Raw genomic sequence first — 26,363 nt, 5'->3', positions numbered from 1 at the left:
GTACAGCAAAGGTGACCCCACCAAGCACAGTTCAGGCATACAACAGCCAAGAGTCCTCCGTCTGGGCACCATCACTCCTGCTGCAGTGACCCACCACTGCCAAGAATTCCCGCTGTGGGCATCAACCTTCCTAGCACTGCCGTAGATGAAGACCCACTGAGTCCTGTGTTTCCAGCTCAAATGCGGATCCAAGTCTTTTCCCACAGTCCCCTCATGACCACATCATCTCTCTGTTCTAACTGCATTTGTCTTGATGGGCCAGATGATTGGTACATCCTTCCATGTTCACAGTCCCACGATATTCCAGTCATAGTAAGTTGATCAACTCTCAGATCCTGATGTGACACCTAGTTTCTGTTTCCCAACTGCAAGTCTTCCTCCTATTATGCTCTAAAATCTTTCCTGATGCTGTGACTGTTGATATTTAGAATTTGATGAATGATTGCCTCTATCAGATCTTGATCTAACATTTGTTTTTGACAATCCCGCCTGCAAAACCATCTCCTTTGATGTTCAAATCTTAGCTAGTGCCGTACTGCAGCGATGTGTACAATGTACAAGATATACTGCACTAACTCACCAAAGCTCCTTAGACGGGACTTTCCCAACCCAACTTCTGTCATCTAGAACACTGCCATCCAAGCTGCTCACCATCCTGACTTGGAAATATATCACTGTTCGTTTGGTATCGCTGGGACAAAATCCTGGAATTCCCTCCCTAAGAGTGCTGAGGGTCTACCTACACCAAATGAATAAGTTCAAAGCTGGATGCAGCTGGATGTTCGTCTCTACTGGTGGTAAGCTGCCGTGTGACCCTCTGCAGAGTATTTGGATAAATGTGAGGTATTGCATTTTGGTAAAACAAACAAGGACAGGAATTATATTATTAAAAGTAGGCCTTGGATAGAGCTGTAGAACATAATGTACATAGTTCTTTGAACTTTGCATCACAGGTGGACAGGGTGGTTAAGTTGTTTAGCACTGTTGCATTCATTGTTCAAATATTTTGAATATAGGAACTGGGATATCATGTTGTAGTTGTACAGGACATTGGTGAGGCGTCTTCTGGGGTACTGTGTCCAGTTCTAGTCACCCTGTTATAGGAAGGATATTATTAAGCTGGCGAGGGTTCAGAAAGGATTTATCAAGATGTTGCTAGGAATGGGCGGCTTGAGTTATAAGGCGAGGCTGGATAGGCTGGGATGTTTTTGACTGGAGCATCGGAGGTTGAGGGGTGACCTTAAAGAGGTTTATAAAATCATGAGGGGTATAGATAAGATGAAAGACAGGTACCTTTTCCCTCGGGTGGGGATTTCAAGACTGGCAGCATTTTTTTAAAGGGAGAGGAGAAAAATTTTAAAAAAGACATGAGGGGCAGTTTTGTTTACACAGAAAATGGTTTGTATGTGGAATGAGCTTCCAGTGATGGATGTGGGTACACTTACAATGTTGAAAAGGTGAGTGCATAAATAAATGTTTGCAGGTATACGGGCCAGCAGCAGGCAAGTGGGACTAGTTTAGTTTGAAATTATGGACTGCTTGGACTGAAGAGTCTGTTTCAGTGGTGTACAACTCTGATTCTAATTGATAAAGCTGGATGTGCTGAATACTCCTTGTCAATTTGTAATAATATGTTATTTAAACTTGCCTTTGTATTACATACGTTAAAACAACTGAACATCACAAAGCCCATTTTTTTTTTAGCCACCAAGATGTCCCAAAGAGTAGTACTTGTTGCAACATAGGAAGCCCAACAACCATTTCACACACAGCAATCTTCCACAAACAACAATGTGGTAGTCACCAGATAATCCATTCTGTCATGTTGATTGAGTGACAAATAGTGGCACAGGAAACCAGGGAGAATTTTCCCGTGTGCATGGAATGTGGTGTGGTATGTAATTTGACTCCAAGCCCTGACTAACCATATGTAATGGCAGAAAAGTATTTAGCACGTTACTCAATATGATGAAAAATTGCCACCTTCAAGTAAGTTGAGCATTGACACACCTGGCAAAAAAATTCCACAAGGTGTTTAATCACTTGAAGCAGAGTTCATAACAGTACAATTATATCTCCCAGTCTTGCATTGTATCTGAAGAATAGTTTTGAGCTGTTTAACAGGAGGATGGGATGCACTGTTAGTGACAGTAGGATGGGACAGAAGGCACACTGCAAAACTTTGAAGTATATTGCTTTGATATAATAGCTCTGTAGCACCCAATATGCAAACACAGACAGGTGTCAGCAGCTCCACTGGATACCCAACCTTGCTTTGTAACTTGACCATAGCACTTTTTCATTTTAGCTATTAGGAGGCTTTTAAAGGGAGGTTGATTAGAGTGCAGGACAGATATGTTCCTGTGAAACTGAGGGATAGAAAGGGCAAGATTAGGGAACCATGGATGACAGGTGAAATTGAGAGACTAGCAAAGAGGAAAAAGGAAACATACATGAGGTTTAGGCGACTGAAAACAGAAGAAGCTTTGGAAGAATATCAGGAAAGTAGGACCAATTTGAAATGAAGAATTAAAAGGGCTAAAAGGGGTCATGAAATATCTTTAGCAAACAGGGTTATGGAACATCCCAAAGCCTTTTACTCATACATAAGGAGCAAGAGGGTAACTGGAGAAAGGGTTGGCCCACTCGAGGACAAAGGAGGGAATTCTCTGAGGAGAGGGACATGACGGATGTTGAGGTTAGGGATAGATGTTTGATTACTCTAGGTTAAGTCGGCAGAAGGAGGGGGCAAGTGTTGGGTATTCTAAAAGGCATGAGGGTGGACAAGTCTCCAGGTCTGGATGGGATCTATCCCAGGTTACTGAGGGAAGCGAGAGAGAAAATACCTGAGGCCTTAACAGATATCTTCACAGCATCCTTGAGCATGGTTGAGGTGCCGGAGGACTGGAGAATTGCTAATGCTGTCCCCTTGTTTAAGAAGGGTAGCAATGATAATCCAGGTGATTATAGACGGGTGAGCCTGATGTCAGTGGTGGGGAACCTGCTGGAGAAGCTACTGAGGGATAGGATCGATTTACATTTGGAAGAGAATGGGCTTATCAGTGATAGGCAGCATGGTTTTGTTCAGGGAAGGCCATGTCTTACCAACTTGACAGAATTCTTTGAGGAAGTGACAAAGTTGATAGATGAGGGAAGGACTGTAGATGTCATACACATGGACTTCAGTAAGGTGTTTGATAAGGTTCCCCATGGTAGGCTGATGGAGAAAGTGAAGTCGCATGAGGTCCAGGATGTACTAGCTAGATGGATAGAGAACTGGCTGGGCAACAGGAGACAGAGAGTTGTAGTGGAAGGGAGTTTCTCAAAATGGAGACCTGTGACCAGTGGTATTCCACAGGGATCCGTGCTGGGACCACTGTTTGTGATACACACAAATGATCTGGAGGAAGGTATAGATGGTCTGATTAGCAAGTTTGCTGATGACACTAAGATTGGTGGAGTAGCAGATAGTGAAAGGGACTGTCCGAGATTACAGCAGAATATAGATAGATTGGAGAGTTGGGCAGAGAAATGGCGGATGGAGCTCAATCCAGGCAAATGCGAGGTGCTGCTTTTTGGAAGATCCAATTCAAGAGCGAACTATACGATAAATGGAAAAGCCTTGGGGAAAATTGATGCACAGAGAAATCTGGATGTTCAGGTCCATTGTACCCTGAAGCTGGCAATGCAGGTCAGTAAGGTGGTGAAGAAGGCATACGGCTTGATTTCATTCATCGGACGGGATATTGAGTACAAGAGGTGGCAGGTCATGTTCTTTATGCAGAGGGTGGTGGGTGCCTGGAACGCGTTGCCAGTGGAGGTGGTTGAGGTGGGCACGATAGCATCATTTAAGATGTATCTAGACAGATACATGAATGAGCAGGGAGCAGAGAGATACAGATCCTTGGAAAATAGGCGACAGGTTTAGATAGAGGATCTGGATCAACGCAGGCTTGGAGGGCTGAAGGGCCTGTTCCTGTGCTGTAATTTTCTTTGTTCTTTGTTGTATCTCAGTGTAGGATCCGATTTGCAGGCTGCCTCCTGTGGAGAGTGCTGGTACTGGTTGGAGCAAACTTTCTGCATTGTGTGCAGTCGAGCGTGTTGCTGTTGCTGCCACTGTTAATGTCTCCTCCACATCTTACTCCTACGGCGCTTGCAGTTTTTGTTCACTTGCTGATGTGACATGGCTCAGTTGCCTGCTCTTCAGTCTGCTGAACTGTGCCAGACAATCCAACTGTGCAAATCCAGACAGTATACAGATACAACGCATAGTGATGGGGACCTTGTGTGGTGCTTGCACAGCACTGCATTGTGAGTGGGAGAGAGGGCGATCACATATTTATGGGGGAGCCTGTCGCGTAGTGGTACTGCACTACACTATTAATCCAGAGATCCAGGTATTGTGCTGGGGGACGCAGGTTCAAATCCCTCCACAGCAGATGGTGCAATTTGAATTCAGTGTAAATCTGGCATTAAGAGTCTAATGATGACCATGAATTGATTGTTGGAAAAACCCATCTGGGTCACTAATGTCCTTTAGGAAGGAAACTGCCATCCTTACCTGGCCTGGCTTACATGTGACTCCAGACACACAGCAATGTGGGTGACTCTTAACTACCCTCTGGGCAATTAGGGATGGGCAATAAATGCTGACCTAGACATCACGTGATTGAATAAAAAATTATGTTCGACTGACCCTAAGCGGGTTTGAGGTTTGGGGTTATGGGATTAGTTCCCTTCCTGTGTAGTGAGTGCTGAGTATGTTACTATATCAAACCTTTCCTATTCATGAACTTAATCAAATGTCGTTTTAATGTTGTCACTGTACCTGCAACCACCACTTTCTCTGGACATTCATTCCACACACATGTCACTCTTCCCTTTTTTAAAAAAGGTTTCCCCCTCTCATCCTTTTTAAATCTTTCTCTCATTTTAAAAACATGTCCCTCTAGTTTTGAACTCTCCCATCCCAGAGAACAGACCTTTATTATTCACCTTACCTATGTCCCTCGTTATCATATAAACTTCTTCAAGGTCACTCCATCCCCCCAGCAATCTCCAATGGTCCAGCGAAAAAAAGCCCCAGCCTATCTTTAAACCACAAGCCCTCCATTCCTGGTAATATCTTGGTAAATCTTTTCTGAACCCACTCCAGTTTAATAATATCCTTCCTATAGCAGGGCAACCAGAACTGTACAAGTACTCCAGAAGAGGCCTTGCCAACGTCCTGAACTATCTCAATATAACATTGCAACTCCTATAACTCAGGCAGAGGATTGGCTAACTAATATAAAACATGGATTTGGGATAAAGCATATATTTTCAGGATGGTGATCTGTAAGTAGTGGAGTGCCAGGTGTTGGTGCTGGGGCTACAATTATTTATTGAATCCTGTCTATCTTACCAGGCCATTGATGTCTTCATGTAGTCCTAAATATCCCTCAGCATCAAAAATCAGTCATCTCAACTGATCTCCATGATCCAAATAAAACATCTCAATTCCCTCTGAAAATCTTGTATAAGCTACTCGTTTTAAATATTGCAGATGAACTGAACAGTTTAAATACACTAAATTCTAATTCCTATCCCTATCCCTGAACTTAGGAGCCTGGGTTCAAGTCCCACCTGCTACAGTGGTTTGTAATAACATCTCTGAACACATTGATTAGAAAAATAGGTCAAATTTAAAAATTCTAATGCCCCTTCCATTAGGTTTATCCCAATTTATCCACAGAGGGCAGACAGGTCAAAGGGGTGGATTGAGGTCAGTAGATAGGGGATGGAGGTGGGGCTTGAGGTGGAAGGAAGAACAGGTTAGGGAGGCGGGGACAAGCTGGGCTGGTTTTGGGATGTGGTGGGGGAGGAGAGATTTTGAAGCTTGTGAGTCCACATCGATATCTCTGGGCTGCAGGGTTCCCAAGTGGAATATGAGTTGCTGTTCCTGCAACCTTCAGGTGGCTTCGTTTTGGCACTGCAGGAGGCCCAGGATGGACATGTCATCTGAGGAATGGGCGGGGGAATTGAACTGGTTTGCGACTGGGAGGTGCACTTGTTTAGTGTGAACCGAGTGTAGGTGTTTTGCAAAGTGGTCCCCAAGCCTCCGCTTGGTTTCCCTGATGTAGAGGAGGCCACAATGGGAACAGCAGATGCAGTATACCACATTGGCAGATGTGCAGGTGAACATGTGCTTGATGTGGAAAGTCTTCTTGGGACCTGGGATAGGGGTGAGGGAGGAGGTGTGGGGGCAAGTGTAGCATTTCCTGCGGTTGCAGGGGTTGGTGCTGGGTGTGGTGGGGCTGGAGGGTAGTGTGGAGCGAACAAGAGAGTCCCAGAGAGAGGAGTCCCTCTGGAAAGCAGATAAGGGCAGGGAGGGAAAAATGTCTTTGGCGGTGGGGTCGGACTGCAGATGGCGGAAGTGTTGGAGGATGATGCGTTGGATCCGGAGGTTGGTGGAGTGGTACATGAGGACGAGGGAAATTCTGTTTTGGTTGTTATTGCGGGGAGGGAGCGTGAGGGGATGAGTTGTGGGAAATGCCAGGAGACACAGTCAAGGTCATTCTCGCTGAGGGGGGGAGGGGGAAGTTGCAGTCCTTGAAAATGAGGACATCTGAGATGTTCGGGAGTGGAATGCCTCATCCTGGCAGGAGATGTGGCAGAGGTGAAAGAACTGGGAATAGGGGATGACATTTTTTTGCAGGAAGGTGGGTGGGAGGAGGTGTATCCTAGATAGCTGTGGGAGTCGGTCGGCTTGAAATGGATATCGGTTGCCAGAGATGGAAACAGAGGGGTTCAGGAAGGAGAGAGAGGTATCAGAGATGGTCCAGGTGATCTTAAGATTGGGATGGAAGGTGTTAGTGAAGTGGAGGAACTGTTCAAGCTCCTAGTGGGAGCACGAGGTGGCGCTGATAGTCATCAATGTAATGGAGGAAGAGGTGGGGTTTAGAGCCAGTGTAGCTGTAGAAGAGGGATTGTTCCACGTGTCTGGCAAAGAGGCAGGCCAAGCTTGGGCCCATGCGGGTACTCATGGCCATCCCGCCCCCATGACCTGTCCGTCCTCCCTGGACTGACCCATCTCCACCCTAACTCCCCACCCACACTCACCTTTACTGTCTCCATCCCCACTCATTTTGCTTTCTGTTTTGGAATAGCTAACTGTTGCCTTTTGATGGTGCCCAGAAGGTTTGGAGGGGGTGGGACAGAGATCGCGAGGCTGTGTGGCCATTTCTAATTATACGCAGTTGGAGCTGGGCCTAACAATCTTCTGAATTTGTAATCATGGATAAAGCAATGTAGCCTCCACTTCTATATAACTCCACCCTGGCTTTTCAGAGTCACAGCCAGGGTTTACAATAGTCTAAATGCAGTGTGCTAGTTTTAGTTTTTCTTACATGTTTACTTACAAAAAAGCAGTGTGAGCAGACTTGCCTGGTATATCTGTTGTGTTACTGGAAGTCTGCACGATGTCTGTCTGTACAGACAGAGAAGAATGTGAAGCTTGCATTGCATCACGCCATCAGTGTCCATTACAAAGGTGGTACTTGGTGGGTGTCTTGTCTTTATTCTTTAAGCAGTTAGGTGACGACAGCAAAATATTTAGCACATTACCCATTATGATGTAAAGTTACTGCTGTACCTCAGTCCCTAAGCTAAATATTGAGTGTATACAAGTTCTCACAGGGAGAAACTATCTCTGGAGTATTCACTTGAAGAGAAACACCCAACAGTACATCCTTCCCGTCTTCCATTGGCTTGATTGAGTAGTTAGAGCTGTTTAGCAGTGAGGTAGAAGATACTGCTGGGCAACTATGCGAGTTGAGTATCAGACTAAGTATTTGGTTCCGGTGTGATACTCCCGGAGGTAGCTGCTTTCGCCTGATACACAAACTGCGATACTGGGATAGGTGGCAGCAGCACTTTTGGTGGTCTGTCTTTGCTTTAGTTGCTCGAGCAAACTACGTTCATTTTGGTCATTCCCCTGTGAAGTTTCAGCCTTAGAAATCATATCACTTGTGCGATTTTTTTTTTCCCATCTGCTCCCGAAACAGTTGTGCTGTGTTGCGTGTAATCTCATTAAGTTATACTGCAGTCTCCTCCTGGGCTGCCTGCCTGCGGCATTTCCTGGCATGGTACACTCTTCACTGTGGCATGGCTCAGCTGACCTTCTTTCACTGTGTGCTGGGCCTTGTTAATCGCGTTGTCCAATGGTGCAATGATGCAACGGATAGTGATGGGCTCCTTGTGAAGTACTGACCCCCTAAGTGATGGGCGGCTCAGTGGTTAGCAATGCTGCCTCACAGCACCAGGGACCGGGGCTTAGGCGACTGCGTGGAGTTTGCACATTCTCCCTGTGTCTGCGTGGGTTTCCTCTGGGTGCTCCAGTTTCCTCCCTCAGTCCAACGATGTGCAGGGTAGGTGGGGAGAGATAATGGGAACTGCAAATGCTGGAGAATCCAAGATAACAAAGTGTGGAGCTGGATGAACACAGCAGGCCAAGCGGCATCTCCGGAGCACAAAAGCTGTCGTTTCGGGCCAAGACCCTTCATCAATTGGCCATGCTAAATTGCCTGTAGTGTTCAGGGAGGTGTAGATTAGGTGGGTTATAGGGGGATGGGATGCTCTGAGGTTCGGTGTGGGCTTGTTGGGCCGAAGGGCCTGTTTCCACACTGTAGGCATTCTATATTTCTATATCGAAGTGACCAGCAGCATGCTCCTATTATGATGTAAGGTGACCTTGCCTCCAGCCCAACGTAAGGGACTTACTAATTAATCATCCTGGGTTCATTGACCATACTTCCTATGATCTGAACTCTTCTAAAACCACAGGTAAAGATGCCCACTGCCCCGGCTGCCACGTTCTTTTAAGGCGATTCTTATACAGCTGCTTTCGTCTGATGCACAAACTGCGATACTGGGATAGGTGGCAGCAGCACTTTTCGTGGCCTGTCTTTGCTTTAGTTGCTCGAGCAAACTACGTTCATTTTGGATGCTTTTAGATTAAAGCAACTCCCTTTCAGTTCATAAACCCAGCAACGGTTGCTGTTTTCACTGCACTTATCAAAGTTGTTTCCACACAGTGATTGTGATTTTCTAAGCAAATCAGAATTTTAATTATTATTTTGAACTGAAGATCAATCCAAGATAATGAACGTACTGGGCACAGTCTATATTTTATCAGCATTTTATTATACCTGGTACCAGTTTCTTAATCAGTCCAAACTTCACCTTTCTCCTCTCTGCCTGTTTCTTCCTGCTTTTGTGGCCACAGTACATTCTGATATACGAAAGGCAAAGCTCCAGCCCAGCAGCAGGCAAAGAAATAGTTCGAGGTTTTGCTTTGGCCAAACTGTTATTGACTGAATGAACAAATATGCTCACGTAGAGGGGTCAAAATGCTGTAATTTCACTGGCCAGAGCAGCAAAGCTGTGTTTATCTCATCCAGCAAGTAGATCTTCTGTAGCTCATTTCTTCCCAATTTTTGTCACAGAACATAATTATCGGCATTGTACATGCCTCCACTGTGGTCTCAGGCATTTCCTGCAAATTTGTTTTTAATATTATTTTGCCTTCATATCTTTCTCCTTCCAGTTTCCCCTGGTTGTCAACTCTTAAGCCAATAAAAATGTTTTTCCCTGTCTAAAAAAGTGAGGTGCTGCATTTTCGAGTTCTAGAGCATGGTGACAAGCCTCCAGGCCCAAACTGGCCCATGGCACACTAATCTCAATTCCCTGCACTTGGCACATATCCTCCTAAACCTTTCCTATCCATGTATTTTTCCAAATGCCTTTTAGAGTAGCATGGTGGCTCGGTGATTAGCACTGCTGCCTCTCGGCCCCAGGGACTCTGGTTCGATTCCACCCTCGGGTAACTGTGCAAAGGTGTGCAGGCTAGGTGGAATGACCGTGCTAAATTGTCCGTAATCTTCAGCGATGTGCAGATTGGATGGGTTGGATCTGGGTGGGATGCTCTGTCGGTCGGTGTGGACTTGCTGGGCTGAAGGGCCGGTTTCCACACTACAGAGATTCTATTCTATAAATGTTGTTAATGTACCCACCTCAACCACATCCATTGGCAGCTCATTCCATACGCGTACCAAACAAAGAAACAAAGAAACCTACAGCACAGGAACAGGCCCTTCGGCCCTCCAAGCCTGCGCCGATCAGGACCCTCTGTCTAATCAGTCGTCTATTTTCTAACGGTCTGTGTCCATTTTCTCCCTGCCCATCCATGTACCCGTCCAAATATATCTTAAAAGACGCTAACGTGTCTGCGTCTACCATCTCCGCTGGCAACGCATTCCAGGCACCCACCACCCTCTGTGTAAAGAACTTTCCACACATATCTCCCTTAAACTTTCCTCCTCTCATTTTGAACTCATGACCCCTAGTAATTGAGTCCCCCCTCAATCTCCGTCTTTCTAATGAAAATAATCCTAATCTATTCAACCTCTCTTCATAGCTAGCACCCTCCATACCAGGAACCTCCTCTGCACCCCCTCCGAAGCATCCACATCCTTTTGGTAATGTGGCAACCAGAACTGTACACAGTACTCCAAATGTGGCCGAACCAAAGTCCTATACAACTGCAACATGACCTGCCAACTCTTGTACTCAATACCCCGCCCAATGAAGGAAAGCATGCCATGTGCCTTCTTGACCACCCTATTGATCTGCGTTGTCACCTTCAGGGAACAATGGACCTGAACACCCAGATCTCTCTGTTCATCAATTTTCCCCAGGACTTTTCCATTTACTGTATAGTTCGCCCTTGAATTTGATCTTCCAAAATGTATCGCCTCGCATTTGCCCGGATTGAACTCCATCTGCCATTTATCTGCCCAACTCTCCAGTCTTTCTGTATTCTGCTGTAATCTCTGACAGTCCCCTTCACGATCAGCTACTCCACCAATCTTAGTGTCATCAGCAAACTTGCTGATTAGACCATCTACACCTTCCTCCAGATCATTTACACATATCACAAACAACAGTGGTCCTAGCACAGATCCCTGTGGAACACCACTGGTCACAGGTCTCCAATTTGAGAAACTCCCTTCTACTACTACCCTCTGTCTCCTGTTGCCCAGCCAGTTTTTTATCCATCTAGCTAGCACACCCTGGACCCCATGTGACTTCACTTTCTCCATCAGCCTGCCATGGGGAACCTTATCAAATGCCTTACTGAAGTCCATGTATGTGACATCTACAGCCTTTCCCTCATCAATCAACTTTGTCACGTCCTCAAAGAATTCTGTTAAGTTGGTAAGACATGACCTTCCCTGTACAAAACCATGTTGCCTATTACTAATAAGCCCATTTTCTCCCAAATGGGAATAGATCCTATCCCTCAGTATCTTCTCCAGTAGCTTCCCTACCACTGACATCAGGCTCCCCGGTCGATAATTACCTGAATTATCCCTGCTGCCCTTCTTAAACAAGGGGACGACATTAGCAAGTCTCCAGTCCTCTGGGACCTCACCCGTGTCTAAGGACGCTGCAAAGATATCTGTTAGGGCCCCGGCTATTTCCTCTCTTGCATCCCTCAGTAACCTCGGATAGATCCCATCCGGACCTGGGGACTTGTCCACCTTAATGTCTTTTAGGATACCTAACACTTCCTCTTTCCTTATGTCAACTTGACCTAGAGTAAGCAAACATCTATCCCTAACCTCAACATCAGTCCCTCTCCTTGGTGAATACCGATGCAAAGTACTCGTTAAGAATGTCACCCATTTTCTCTGACTCAGGGCATAACTTTCCTACTTTGTCCTTAAGTGGGCCAATCCTTTCTCTCGTTACCCTCTTGCTCTTTATATATGAATAAAAGGCTTTGGGATTTTCCTTAACCATGTTTGCCAGCAATATCTCATGTCCTCTCTTAGCCCTCTTAATCCCTTGTTTCAGATTTGCTCTACATTCCCGATATTCTTGCAAAGCTTCGTCTGTCTTCAGTTGCCTAGACCTCATGTATGCTTCCTTTTTTCTCTTGGTTAGTCTCACAATTTCACCTGTCATCCATGGCTCCCTCATCTTGCCATTTCTATTCCTCATTTTCTCAGGAACCTGTCTCTCCTGCACACTAATTAACCTCTCCTTAAAAGCCTCCCACATATCAAATGTGGATTTACCTTCAAACAGTTTCTCCCAATCTACATTCCTCAGATCCTGCTGAATCTTGGTATTGTCGGCCTTCCCCCAGTTTAGTACTCTTCCTTTAAGACCACTCCTATCCTTGTCCATGAGTATTGGAAAACTTACGGAATTGTGGTTGCTATTTCCAAAGTAGTCCCCTACTGTAATATCAACCACCTGGCCGGGTTCATTCCCCAGCACCAGGTCCGGTATGGCCCTTTCCCGAGTTGGACTGCATACATACTGCTCTAGAAAACCCTCCTGGACACACCTTACAAATTCTGCTCCGTCTTGACCCCTAACACTGAGTGAATCCCAGTCAATGTTGGGAAAATTAAAATTTCCCATCACCACCACCCTGTTTCTCCTACACCTTTCCATTATCTGTTTACATATTTGTACCTCTATCTCACACTCGCTGTTGGGAGGCCTGTAGTACAGCCCCAACATTGTTACTGCATCCTTCCTATTTCTGAGTTCTACCCATATTGCCTCACTGCTTGAGTCTTCCACGGGGCTCTCCTTCAGTGCGGCTGTGATATCGTCTTTGACCATTCCTGCAATTCCTCCACGCCCTTTACCTCCCTCTCTATCCCGCCTGAAGCATTGATATCCTGGGACAGAGATAATGGGAACTGCAGATGCTGGAGAATCCAAGATAATAAAATGTGAGGCTGGATGAACACAGCAGGCCAAGCAACATCTCAGGAGCACAAAAGCTGACGTTTCGGGCCTAGACCCTTCATCAGAGAGGGGGATGGGGTGAGGGTTCTGGAATAAATAGGGAGAGAGGGGGAGGCGGACCGAAGATGGAGAGAAAAGAAGATAGGTGGAGCGAGTATAGGTGGGGAGGTAGGGAGGGGATAGGTCAGTCGAGGGAAGACTGACAGGTCAAGGAGGTGGGATGAGGTTAGTAGGTAGATGGGGGTGCGGCTTGGGGTGGGAGGAAGGGATGGGTGAGAGGAAGAACCGGTTAGGGAGGCAGAGACAGGTTGGACTGGTTTTGGGATGCAGTGGGTGGAGGGGAAGAGCTGGGCTGGTTGTGTGGTGCAGTGCGGGGAGGGGACGAACTGGGCTGGTTTAGGGATGCGGTGGGGGAAGGGGAGATTTTGAAACTGGTGAAGTCCACATTGATACCATTGGGCTGCAGGGTTCCCAGGCGGAATATGAGTTGCTGTTCCTGCAACCTTCGGGTGGCATCATTGTGGCACTGCAGGAGGCCCATGATGGACATGTCATCTAAAGAATGGGAGGGGGAGTGGAAATGGTTTGCGACTGGGAGGTGCAGTTGTTTGTTGCGAACTGAGCGGAGGTGTTCTGCAAAGCAGTCCCCAAGCCTCCGCTTGGTTTCCCCAAGCCTCCGCTTGGTTTCCCCAATGTAGAGGAAGCCACACCGGGTACAGTGGATGCAGTATACCACATTGGCAGATGTGCAGGTGAACCTCTGCTTAATGTGGAATGTCATCTTGGGGCCTGGGATAGGGGTGAGGGAGGAGGTGTGGGGGCAAGTGTAGCATTTCCTGCAGTTGCAGGGGAAGGTGCCGGGTGTGGTGGGGTTGGAGGGCTGTGTGGAGCGAACAAGGGAGTCACGGAGAGAGTGGTTTCTCCGGAAAACAGACAGGTGTGGGGATGGAAAAATGTCTTGGGTGGTGGGGTCAGATTGTAGATGGCGGAAGTGTCGGAGGATGATGCATTGTATCCGGAGGTTGGTGGGGTGGTGCGTGAGAACGAGGGGGATCCTCTTTGGGCGGTTGTGGCGGGGTCGGGGTGTGAGGGATGTGTTGCGAGAAATACGGGAGATGCGGTCAAGGGCGTTCTCGATCACTGTGGGGGGAAAGTTGCGGTCCTTGAAGAGCTTGGACATCTGGGATGTGCGGGAGTAGAATGTCTTATCGTGGGAGCAGATGCGGCGGAGGCGGAGGAATTGGGAATAGGGGATGGAATTTTTGCAGGAGGGTAGGTGGGAGGAAGTGTATTCTAGGTAGCTGTGGGAGTCGGTGAGCTTGAAATGGACATCAGTTACAAGCTGGTTGCCTGAGATGGAGACTGAGAGGTCCAGGAAGGTGAGGGATGTGTTGGAGATGGCCCAGGTGAACTGAAGGTTGGGGTGGAAGGTGTTGGTGAAGTGGATGAACTGTTCGAGCTCCTCTGGGGAGCAAGAGGCGGCGCCGATACAGTCATCAATGTAACGGAGGAAGAGGTGGGGTTTGGGGCCTGTTTAGGTGCCCCTCCCTACCTCCCCACCTATACTCTCCTTTCCACCTATCTTCTTTTCCCTCCATCTTCGGTCCACCTCCCCCTCTCTCCCTATTTATTCCACAACCCTCACCCCGTCCCCCTCTCTGATGAAGGGTCTCGGCCCGAAACATCAGCTTTTGTGCTCCTGAGATGCTGCTTGGCCTGCTGTGTTCATCCAGCCTCACATTTTATTACCCTGATATCCTGGGACAACTAGTTGCCAGTCATGCCCTTCCCTCAACCAAGTTTCAGTAATAGCAATATCATCATACCTCCAGGTACCGATCCAAGCCCTAAGCTCATCTGCCTTGTCTACTACACTTCTCGCATTAAAATAAATGCATCTCAGACCACCTGTCCCTTTGTGTTCATCATCTGCTCCCCGACTACTCTTCCCTTTAGTCACACTGACTCCATTATCTAGTTCCCTACAGGCTTTCGTTTCTACCTCTTTTCTGTCCAATATTTGGTTCCCATCCCCCTGCCACTGTACCAGCCTGTATGTAAAAAAAGAAGTTGCCCCTCAGAGGTTCCCATGCATTCTTTCCCCTCTTATCATAAACTTATGCCCTCTAACCCTCGATTCTCCAACCCTGGGGAAAACACTGAGTGCATGACCCTCTCCATGCTGAATGATCTTATACACTTGTATAAGATTCCCCCCGCTTAGTCTTCTACGCTCTAAAGAAAAAAGGTCCTAACCTGTTCAACCTCTCCCTATAACCTAGTCCCTTGCATCCTGGCAACATTCTTGTAAATTTCTTTTGCACGCTTTCCTGTTTAATAACATCCTTCCTATAGCAAGGTGACCAAAACTGAGCACAATACTCAAGTGCGAAATGTTTTGAGACGGACAAGAGACTAGCTGGCAGAGTGGAAACGAAGTGTAGGAATTAATGGGTCCTTTTCAAATTGACAGGCAATAACTAGTGGGGTGCCACAGCGATCAGTGCTGGGACCCTGGCCATTCACAATATATATTAATGATTTGGATGAGGAAACAAAATGTAACATCTCCAAGTTTGCAGATGATACCAAGTTGGGTGGGAGGGTGAACTATGACGAGGATGCAGAGATCCTTCAGCATGATCTCAACAGATTGGGTGAGTGAGCAAGTCAATGGCTGACGCAGTATAATTTGGATAAATATGAGATTATTCACTTCAGAAGCAAAAACAAGAAGGCAGATTTCTACCTGAATGGCTGAAGGTAGGCATGCAGGTACAGCAGGCGGTAAAGAAGGCAAATGGTGTGCTGGCCTTCATTGTGAGAGGTTTCGAGTACAAGAGCAGGAATGTGTTGTTGCAGCTACACAGGGCCTTGGTGAGACCACACCTGGAATATTGTGTGCTGTTTTGGTCTCCTTTTCTGAGGAAGGATGCTGTCGCTCTTGAGGGAGTGCAGCGAAAGTTTACCAGGCTGATTCTGAGGAGGATGAGACTGACGTATGAGAAGAGATTGACTGGGTTGAGGTTATTTTTGCTGGAGTTGAGGCGAATGAGGGGCGATCTCATAGACACTTGTAAAATTCTAACAGGACTAGACAGGGTAGATGCAGGGAGGATGTTCCTGATGGTGGGTATGTCCACCAGGGGTCACAGTCTGGGGGTTCAGGGTAAACCATTTAGGAAGAAGATGGGGAGACATTTCTTCATCCAGAGAGTGGTGAACCTGTGGAATTCATTATCACAGGAAATAGTTGATGTCAAAACATTGAATGTATTCACAAGGCGGCTAGATATTGGAACAAAAACAAAGTTGCTGGAAAAGTTCAGCAGGTCTGGCAGCAACTGTGAAGGAGAAAACAGAGTTAATGTTTCAGCTGCAGTGACCCTTCCTCGGAACTGATGAAAGACCAGCAACTTTGTTTTTGTTCCTGATCTAAAGCATCCGCAGTTCTTTTGGTTTTTATTGTGACTAGATATAGCACTTGTGGGTGAATGGGGTCAAAGGTCATGGGGAGAAAGCAGGATTAGGTATTGAGTCAGACCATCAGCCATAATCGTGATGAATGGCGGAGCAGGCTCAAAGGGCTGAATGGCCTCCTCCTGCTCCTATCTTCTATTTTTCCATGTTTTTTCCACCTTCGTACATTCTAAAATGTCCAACACTACCTCTACTATGATATGGACTGTTCCCAAGATATTGCCACTAACTTCCCCAAGTTCCCAAGTCTTCTCCACAGTAAACGGAGGAGAAGACTATAGGTAATCTAATCTAAAGTATTCATTGAGGACCTTGCCCATCTCCTGCAGTTGCACACGTATGTGTTCATTTTGTTCCTCGAGGGATCCTATTCTCTCTCTCGTTATTCTTTTTCCTTTAATATACTTAAAAATCTCTTTGGATTCACCGGAACCTTCTCAGCCAAAACTATCTCGTGTCCCCTTTTCACCCTCCTGATTTTCTTGTTTAGTGAATTTGTGTATCTCCTATATACCTTCATGGATTCTCTTGATCCCAGTTGCCTGTACTTGAGCAGGAATTTTTTCTGGTCAAAGCCTCAGTATCTCTTGTCATTCAGGGTCCCGTACACTTGCCAACTTTGCCCTTCACTAGCACAGTAACATACAGACCCTGAACTCTGTCTATCACATTTCTAAAGGCCTCCCACTTGCTAGAGGTCCCTTTGCCTGCAAACAAGCTGCTCCAATCAACTGCAAGCTTAAAAAAAACGAAAGAACGGCAGATGCTGTGAATCAGGAGTGAAAGCAGAAGTTGCTGGAAAAGCTCAGCAGGTCTGGCAGCGTCTGTGAAGGAGAAAACAAGTTAACATTTCGGGACAGGTGACCCTTTCTCAGACTCTTCTGGTTACTGGTCTCAAAGTGCTCTCCTACCGTCACCTCAGTCACTGCCCTGTCCTATTTCACAAGAGTAGGTCGGGTTTTGCCACTCCCTGAGTGGAACCCTCTATACACTGCTTGAGGAAACTTTCCCTGAACACATTTGACAAATTCCACTTCAGTGGGTTTTTCACAACCCTATAACTCCTGCAAGTCTCCCTGCATATTTCTTCCTCTAATTCCCATTGAGTATTTAGGGGTCTGTTGTACAACCCCAATAATGTCACCATCCCCTTCTTATTTCTTAGCTTCACCCACAAAGCCTCACTGGACGATCCCTCGGTTATTTCATCTCCAGCTACTGCTGTGATACTCCCCTTAATCCAAAATGTAACTCCCCCTCCCCTCTTACCTCCACCTGTCCCACCTAAAACCTGGTACATTAAGCTGCCAGTCCTGTCCCTCCCTTTGCCATGTTTCTGTAACGGCTAAAATATCCCAGCCCCATGCACCTATCCACACCCTGAAGTCATCAGTCTTACCTGTCAGCCCTCTTGCATTGAAATAGATGTAATTTAGTCTAACAGGCATTCCTCACTCCCTGTCCTGTTCTAGCCTGACCTGTCTCTTCAACTTGCTATTTCTGATTACTGTATCTCCTTCCACCCTTGCATCTGCCTCCCTACTCTTGAGGATCTCATCCCCCTGCCAGTCCAGTTTAGTTTATCCTTTATGGCAAGACAAATCAGGGCAGGACTTATACACTTAATTGTGAGCCCCTGGGGAGTGTTGCTGAACAAAGAGACTATGGAGCCCGGGTTCATAGTTCCCTGAAAGTGGAGTTGCAGATAGACAGGATAGTGAAGGTGGTGTTTGATACACTTGCCTTCATTGGTCAGTGCATTGAGTGTAGGAGTTGGGAAGTTATGTTGAGGCTGTACTAGGAGGGGTAAAACCACTTTCGGAATACTGCGTGCAATTCTGGTCTTCCTGCTTTAGGAGGGATGTTGTGAAACTTAAAAGGGCTCAGAAAAGGTTTACAAGGAATTTGCCAGGGTTGGAAGGTTTGAGCTACAGGGAGAGGCTGAATAGGCTGTGGCTATTTTCCCTGCAGCGTCGGAGGCAAAGGGTGATCTTACAGAAGTTTGTAAAGTCGTGAAGGGTATGGATAAGGTGAATAGACAAGGTCTTTTACCCCAGGGCGGGGGAGTCCAAAACTAGAGGACATGGGTTTAAGGTGAGAGGGGAAAGATTTAAAAGGGACCTAAAGGGTAACTTTTTCATGTAGAGTGGTGTGTATATGGAATGAGCTGCCAGAGGAAGTGGTGGAGGCTGGTACAGTTACAGCATTTAAAAGGCAGTTGGATGGGTACACGGATAGGAAGGGCTTAGAGGGATATGGGCCAAATGCTGGCAAACAGGATATCTGGTTGGCATGGATGAGTTGGCTCAAAGAGTCAGTTTCCATGCTGTACAACTCTATGACTGTACTCTTTGCTGGTCCCTTATGATTGTGAACACCTCCTATCAAATCCCCTCTCAATCTTCTCCAAATTATCCATTATAACTGAAGACACCCATCCCTGGAAACATTCTCATAACTGTCTCCTGCAGCCTTGTATGAATAGAACAAAGGAGTAAATCATTTGCCACCTGATTGACAATTCAGTAAAATTAGTTTGTGGCTTCAACTGCATTTTAAAGGCTAAGGAGTTTGCATTACAGACAGTGGCCATTTGGTCCATCATGTCCATGCTGGTTAAGAAAGATCTGGCTACATTAATCCTATTTTCCATTTCACGGTCCATAGCCCTGGAGGCAGTGGCAACCCAAGTGAACATTCACTACTGCTTAAATGTGATGTGAGTTTCTGATTCAACCTTTCAGGCAGTGAGTTCCAGCTCTCCTGACCATTCCCTATGATCCCTGACTTCCATTTTGATCATTATAAATCTGTTTAACTCTACCTTGAATATATAGTCAGTAACCCAGCTTATGCTGCTCTTTGGAGCAGAAAATTCAAAACAGAGGCAGCCGTCGAGGAAAATACATAAAACATACAAATAGGAATAGGCCATTCAGCCCTTCAGGCCTCTCTGTCATTCAAATTGATTTGATGTGATTTAGATTAGATTAGATTCCCTACAGTGTGGAAACAGGCCCTTCGGCCCACCAAATCCACACCGCCCCTTGGAGCATCCCACCCAGATCCATCCCCCTTTAACCCACACACCCCGAGCTCTACGGGCAATTTAGCATGGCCGATCCACCTAGCCTGCATATCTTTGGACTGTGGGAGGAAACCGAAGCACCCGGAGGAAACCCACGCAGATATGGGGAGAATGTGCAAACTCCGCAGATAGTCACCCGAGGGTGGGATTGAACCTGGGTCCCCTGGCGCTGCAAGGCTGCGGTGCTAAACACTGAGCCACCGTGCCACCTTTCCCAATGCCATATCTCCCAATCTTCCTCAAACATAGCAGGAGGTGTGAGTATAATAAACCATTCGGCCCCACAAGTAAGATTTTGCGCTGATCTGATCTGGGCCTCAGCTTCACGTTCCTTCCTCACCCCATAACCCTCCACCCTTTCAGTCTTAAAATAGTATTAATCCAATGGCTCTGCTGCCCTCAGGGATAGAGAATCCCAAAGTTCACAATCCTCTAGGAGAAGTATCTCCTCGCCTCCCTCTTAAATGGACAACCTTTATACAGATTTCAGGTCTGGCTGAGAAGCAGCAGGTAACATTCATGCCACATAAGAGTCAGGCAATGACTATCTTCAACAGGAGAGAATCTAACCATTGCCCCTTTATATTCAGTGGCATTGCCATCACTGAATCCCTCACTCTCTCAACATACTGGGGATTACCATTGCCCAGAAACTGAACTTGTCAATTGAATAGCAAGAAGAGCAGGCCAGAAGCTAGGAATACTGCGGTGAGTAACTCACCTCCTGTTCCCCAAAGCCTGTCCCACCATCTACAAGGCACAAGGCAGGAGTGTGATGGAATACTCCCCACTTGCCTGGATGGGTGTAGCCCCAACAGCACTCAAGAAGCCTGAGACCATCCAGGACAAAGCAGCTGCTTGACTGGCACCACATCCACAAACATCCCACTCCCTCCCCACCAACACTCAGTAGCAGCAGCGTGTGCTATCTACAAGATGCACGGCAGAATTTCACCCAGGCTATTTTAGTAGCAGCTTCCAAACCCATGAGCACTTCAGAAAGACGAGGGCAGTAGATACATGAGAACACCACCCCCTGTAAGTTCTCCTCCAAGCCACTCACCATCCTCACATGGAAATATGTTGCTGGTCCTTCAGTGTCACTGGGTCAAAATCCTGGATTCCCTCCCTAATAGCATTGTGGGTCAATCAACATCATATGTAGCTCAAGAAAGTAGCTCATCACCACCATCTCAAGGGTACAATGTTAGCTAATTACAAACTGGTTGATTGGCTTCATTTCCTCTCCCGCTGTGTTCAGCTATCTGGAACCTCCTGTACTTTGAACTTTGTTCATTTAGTTTCTTCTATACATCTGACAACTTAACCTTGCGTATTATTCTCTGCTTAGAACAATTTACTCGGTAACTTGCTCCCAATCCTGTCAGTTACTTTCATTGGGTAGTGAATTTCCCTGTGGTATTTAGCTGCCTTACCTCGTGTTCCTGATTATAAGCGATTGTCGGCATTTTTGAGCTATTTCCAATCTCCTGTCGCTGAGAGATCCTGGATGCTTTGTAAAGCTTTAATCAAAAGTATTTGGTAACAGTTGAAAGGCATGTTTCAGATTCCTCTCTTTGATGGTAATGAAGTTACTTATAAGCCCTTCGGGGTGTGTGTTTATTCTTAATGCTGCACCTTTTTAAAACTTGAAAGTTCTTTGTGAAATGTGAGGAAATGAGAGGTTGGTAAATGCTACAAAATTGAAGCAGGAGACTGAAGACCACTTTACATTGCTGTGAGGCAACTAAGTCTAAAATTAGCTCACTTGAGTATCGAACTGGCAACCCACCTACAAAGTGGGAGTTGGTAGCAACCATATCATCAGCAAGTATTCTAATCTTAAAGTAAACTTTAGATATTGGAGTGCTTTTAACAAGAAGGCAGATTACCACATGAAGAGCTGTAAATTGGGAGAAGGGAGTGTGCAGCGGGACCTGGGCGTCCTTGTGCACCAGTCGTTGAAGGTAAGCATGCAGGTGCAGCAGGTGCTAAAGAAGGTAAATGGTATGTTGGCCTTCATTGCGAGAGGTTTTGAGTACAGGAGCAGGGATGTGTTGTTGCAGTTATACAGGGCCTTGGTGAGGCCACACCTAGAATATTGTGTGCAGTTTTGGGCTCCTTTTCTGGGGAAAGCTGCTCTTGCTCTTGAGGGAGTGTAGCGAAGGTTTACCAGGCTGATCCTGGGGATGGTGGGGCTGACGTATGAGAAGAGATTGACTGACTGGGTTTGGATTGTTTTTGCTGGAGTTCAGACGATTGAGGGGGAAATCTCGTAGAGACTTATAAAATTCTAACAGGACTGGACAGGGTAGATGCAGGGAGAATGTTCCCAAGGGTGGATGTGTCCAGAACCAGGGGTCTTGCTATGAGGATTTCAGGGTAGGCCATTTAGGATGGAGGTGAGAAGACAGTTCTTCACCCAAAGAGTGGTGAGCCTGTGGACTTCGTTACCACAGGAAGTAGCTGATGCCAAAACATGGAATGTATTCAAGAGGCAACTAGATACGGCACTTGGGGTGAATGGGATCAAAGGTTATGGGGAGAAAGCAGGATTAGTCTGTTGAGTTGGACTCTCAGCCATGCTCGTGATGAAAGACGGAGCTGGCTCGCAGGGCCGAATGGCCTCCTCCAGTTCCTATCTTCGATGTTTCTGTGTTTATTACAGATATTGATTGAAGTTATTTCATCTGTCATGGAGAAAATACACAAACTTTGAAACTGAGGAAGGTAGGACCATGGCCTCATTAATGCAGAGAACTGGAACATATCAGATGGGCTGAGTGACCACTTCCTGTGCTGCTATTTGCCTGTTACTATAGAATGTCTTCTTTGACAGGACTGTGATGTAGCCCAGCTACAGCTGGCATGTGTGGTCGGATCATCATCATTGGAGTCATTTCCTTTGGGAGTTTGGTATTGGAAGATACTGTGGGTCAGTCCCTAAACCCAAGCTAAGTGTGTTTCTGTTCTACGTCGATTGTTTCTTTGTGGGCTGGTCCTGTTTAAATTTTACCAGCTTGGAGGTCTGCCCCCTTGTTAACACAGTTGCCTCATTGGTGACTAATCCGTTTTTACAAATGTGCTGTGTGTGAAGAAGGAGATAACAAGGTGTAGAGTTGGATGAACACAACGGGCCAAGCAGCATCAGAGGAGCAGGAACGTTGACGTTTCGGGCCTAGACCCTCCTTCAAAGAAACTCTTCATTCCTTATCTGGTCTGGCTGTAACCACACGGGGGTTGGGCAAGAAATGCTCACCTTGTTGGAGCTGCATACATCGTGAGAACACTACTCTGAGGAATGCCTGCAGAAATGTCTTAGAACTGAGATGATTGATCTTCAACAACCCACAACTTTCTTTGATGCCAACCAGCAAAGAAATTTCCTTCTCCTTCCCATTGTCTCCAAATTTGCTAGGGTTCCTTGATGCCACACTTGGTTAAATGGACAGTTGTCAATCAGCAGTTTGAGATATATGTACTATAAATAAAAAAAACAAGGGGTGGATGAGGAACCCACAGAAATCCTGCATACTTTCCACACTCCAGAATGACTCCACTCCTCTATCTTGTCTGTGAGTGACTTGTGAAATGTTTCAGGTTTTTCAATTATCAGTGTGAACTGACTGAAGTTTCCGATTTCTATCCGTATTCTTTGTTCACTTTTGAAGTGTTCCTTCCTCCAACTTGGAGGTACTGTCACAGACAAAAGCTGGAGAAACCGGTCTGTCTTCTGCAAATCCCTGGCTAGGAATACCCACACTGCCTCTTACCACCCAGTATTCTGTTGTGGTTTGCGGATATTGCTAGCTGGGCCAGCATTTGTTACCCATCCCTAATTGCCTTTGAGCTGAGTAGCTTTCTAGGTGATTTTACATTGCTACTATAGGCAGGGAGTCAATGATCAGCCTTCATCATCATAGGTAGCTTAGAGGATTGTATACACTTGGCCTGTTTTCACTTGGTTTTGAAACTTGAGAGATCATTTTTTAATTAAAGAGTTTAAAAATAAACAGAGAATTTGGTAAGGTGGTGAAAAGCTACTTCCTTTGGTCGGGGGGTGGGGGGGGGGGGGGGGAAGATTGTTCAGAGTGGGACTGGGTAGCGCCAAGGCTCTAGGACATTGAAGTTCTAAGCCTGGTGATTCAGGGTGGAACAGAAAGTGCTGGAGAAACTCAGCAGGTCTGGCAGTATCTTTGAGAGAACCTTCTGTGAACATTCCAGTAAACACCGAGTTCTGACAAAAAGTTGCTGGACAAAAAAATGTTTGCTCTGTTTTTCCCTCTACAGATGCTGCCAGCTATGCTGACTTGTCCCGGTACTTTCTGTTTTCTTTCAGATCTCCAGCGTCTACAATTTTTGTTCTGTCCATTCAGGCTGATGTCAGGAAGCATTTCTTCACACAAGGACGAGCGGAAATCTGGAAAGCTCCTCTCTTCCCCACCCACCCTCAAAATAAACCAGAAGCTTTTGATGCTAGAAACCATTTAAAAATCTCAAGAATGAGATTACTTTGATTTACATTGAGTAAGATCATCAAGAGATGTAGAATAATAATCAATGGGTTTGGGTTACACATCAGCTGTGAATGGGACAGACTTGCAGGGCTGAATGGCCATCTCCTTTTCTGGTCTTCCTAGATAACGTCAGTATGGTGTTGCGGTACTGTTTACAGTACTGACAGGGTTAACTTCTTGAAAGTTTTGCTATCGTGTTTGAAAGCTGCGTGTGTTGCACAACAGAGCGTTTATTGATGGCATGTTGTTTTCATTCTCCCTCAGCAGCTCAACGTACTGGCTGCACAAAGACTGGCTGAACCATGGGCAACAGCTCGGTCACCTGGAGACAGAAAGGAGTGCGCAGGATCTGTACAATTTAAACACGGCCAGCTCCCAGCTCTACACCCTCCTGACAACCAAACTGATCTAATGAGATGACTTGTACTGAGATCTTGGCTGCAAATTCCTCACAGGTGGATTCTTGACTGGAAATTATTTTGTGGAGTGGGAGTGGGGTCTGGGAACCTACCCCACAGGCACCCGAGGAGGTTGGAGTCTATTGGAAGACAATTGTGTAGAGCAATTTTAACAAATCGTTTCAGTAACTATAACCTTTGGAGATCATGTTGAGGAGACCCTGAATTAACACCGTTTTGGGGCAAGAATCACCTTGAAGGACCCTTCCTTCTCCAGCCTGAAAGCGCAGACCCCTTAACTTATTAACAAACTCAGCGCTGCACTGCCCTTGATGCTGTGGTCTCAGCTCCAGCGGTGCTGACTGGAACCTGTTCTGTGGGAAGAGGGTGAGGGGAGAGGGCTGAGTGGACATGTTGGCGACACTCCAGTAAAAAGCCTTTCGGCAACTTGTATGTCCTAAATACCAGCCCCTAACCCTTCTCTAAAGAGCACAGGTTCCTCAGAGGTGGGGAGTGGCTGTTGTTGGTTCTGACTGATGCCACAGTTTGATATTTGACAACAGCCGTGGTGTTTATGGTTATCTCTGCACTTGGCATCAACTTGAATGAATAATGTGCAGCATTGCTTTTGTGTTTTTCCTTTTTACTTGAGAAACGCGAGGACACAAACCGAGGAGCTGTGGGGGATGGTTAAAGATCAGCAGTGAGTTTGCCTTCAGAAACGGCAGTACCTCTTCTGGCAGAACCCAGCATTATCATGGCAAGCATCGTTCTGTCTCGCCCCTGAGGATATGTGACAAAACACGGGCAGGAATCCTTCCCCATCACTCACTTCCGTTGTGGCATCTGGGCCCCTGCCTTTTGGCTCAGAGGTAAACGGTAAATCCTCTACCCACTAATACGCACACCACTGCCCTAGTTGAGTGTCTTCACCCACCCCACCCACAGCTCCTTACCTCAGGGCTGTGAACTGTTATGGCAGAACACAGTGAGCTCGTGGCAGAGCTGCCAGTGGTTGGGAGAATGACCACGCAGGAGCGGCTCAAACATGCTCACAAACGGCGCACCCAGCAGCTGAAGAAGTGGGCACAGTTCGAGAAGGACATGCAAAGCAAAAAGGTGAAGCTCGACAAAAAGAGAAACAAGAGGGGCCTGAAACGGATCCGATTTCCTGACAACGTCAAACTGTTGGAGGCAGCGTCTCGGAATGACATCGAGGAAGGTAATGACCCATTTCTGTCCAGGGAGGGGAGGGGGCAGGCTTCTGAACCTCTGACCATTACTGGAGAGAGACTGGATTGGTTAAATCTCCATATTCTCTCAAGTTTAGAAGAATGAGGGTATCTTAGAGAAACCTATAAAACTTCAACAGGACCAGACAGGAGAAATACAGAAAGGATATTCCTTTATCTAGGCAGCCCAGAACCAGTGGTCACAGTGTAATGATATGGGGTCGGCTATTTAGGATTAAGATGAGGAGAAATGTCTTCACCTTAAGAGTGATGAGCCTGTAGAATTCTCTGCCACATAAAACAGTTGTAGCCAAAACATTGAGTGTTTTCAAGAAGGAGTTAGATATAATTCATAAGGCTATGGGAAGCAAGTGGGAACAGGGGACTGAGTTGAATGGTTAGCCATGACCCTATTAAATTGCGGAGCAGGCTTGAAGGGCTGAATGGCCTCCTCCTGCTCCTACTTTCTGTGCAGCCTCAGCAGGGAAGGGTACACTGTCTCTGTCCCTGGAGGCGAGGGAATGCCCAAACACATTACAGGACATCATCGAGCTCCTAGCAGAGGCAGAGTGCATCCCCAGAAAGCAGTGAGAAGATAAATCTAGGGGCATTGAGGAATGGCACTGTTTACAAGTTCAGGAGAAGAAAGAATGTGATTGGAGACAGTGCGATATATTATGTTTAATTATATTCGGTGCATGTTAATGGTTACGTACTGGTAGGACATGTTTAAATAGAGTTGAGGCTGTGAACTGTTACCTACCGCACGTCAATTACTGTGTGATGTAGACATCATTGGCAAGCTGCATTTGTTGCCCATCTGTAAGGATGATGGATT

The 26,363-nt window shown here is 46.4% G+C and overlaps 1 protein-coding gene across 8 annotated transcripts in view; it reads left to right on the top strand.

Annotated features, from left to right (window-relative positions):
* ppp1r16a (protein phosphatase 1, regulatory subunit 16A) overlaps positions 1 to 26,363 on the top strand; it is an 86,596-nt gene that overhangs the window by 31,393 nt on the left and 28,840 nt on the right. For 3 of the 8 annotated variants that reach the window (XM_059640782.1, XM_059640793.1, XM_059640810.1), the window contains exon 2: positions 24,163 to 25,515. In XM_059640782.1, coding sequence (XP_059496765.1) covers positions 25,269 to 25,515 — 247 coding nt within the window. In that variant the 5' untranslated portion in view covers positions 24,163 to 25,268. Of the gene's footprint in view, positions 1 to 21,240; positions 21,346 to 24,159; positions 25,516 to 26,363 lie in introns of those variants that run through there. The other 5 variants (XM_059640781.1, XM_059640798.1, XM_059640785.1 and 2 more) reach the window with 3 other exon arrangements.

The sequence above is a fragment of the Stegostoma tigrinum genome, chromosome 2 (assembly GCF_030684315.1).
Source record: "Stegostoma tigrinum isolate sSteTig4 chromosome 2, sSteTig4.hap1, whole genome shotgun sequence".
In the NCBI taxonomy this organism is placed as follows: Eukaryota; Metazoa; Chordata; class Chondrichthyes; order Orectolobiformes; family Stegostomatidae; genus Stegostoma; species Stegostoma tigrinum.
The sequence above is the reverse complement of the archived record's forward strand: the minus strand, read 5'-3'. Positions and strand labels throughout refer to the sequence as shown.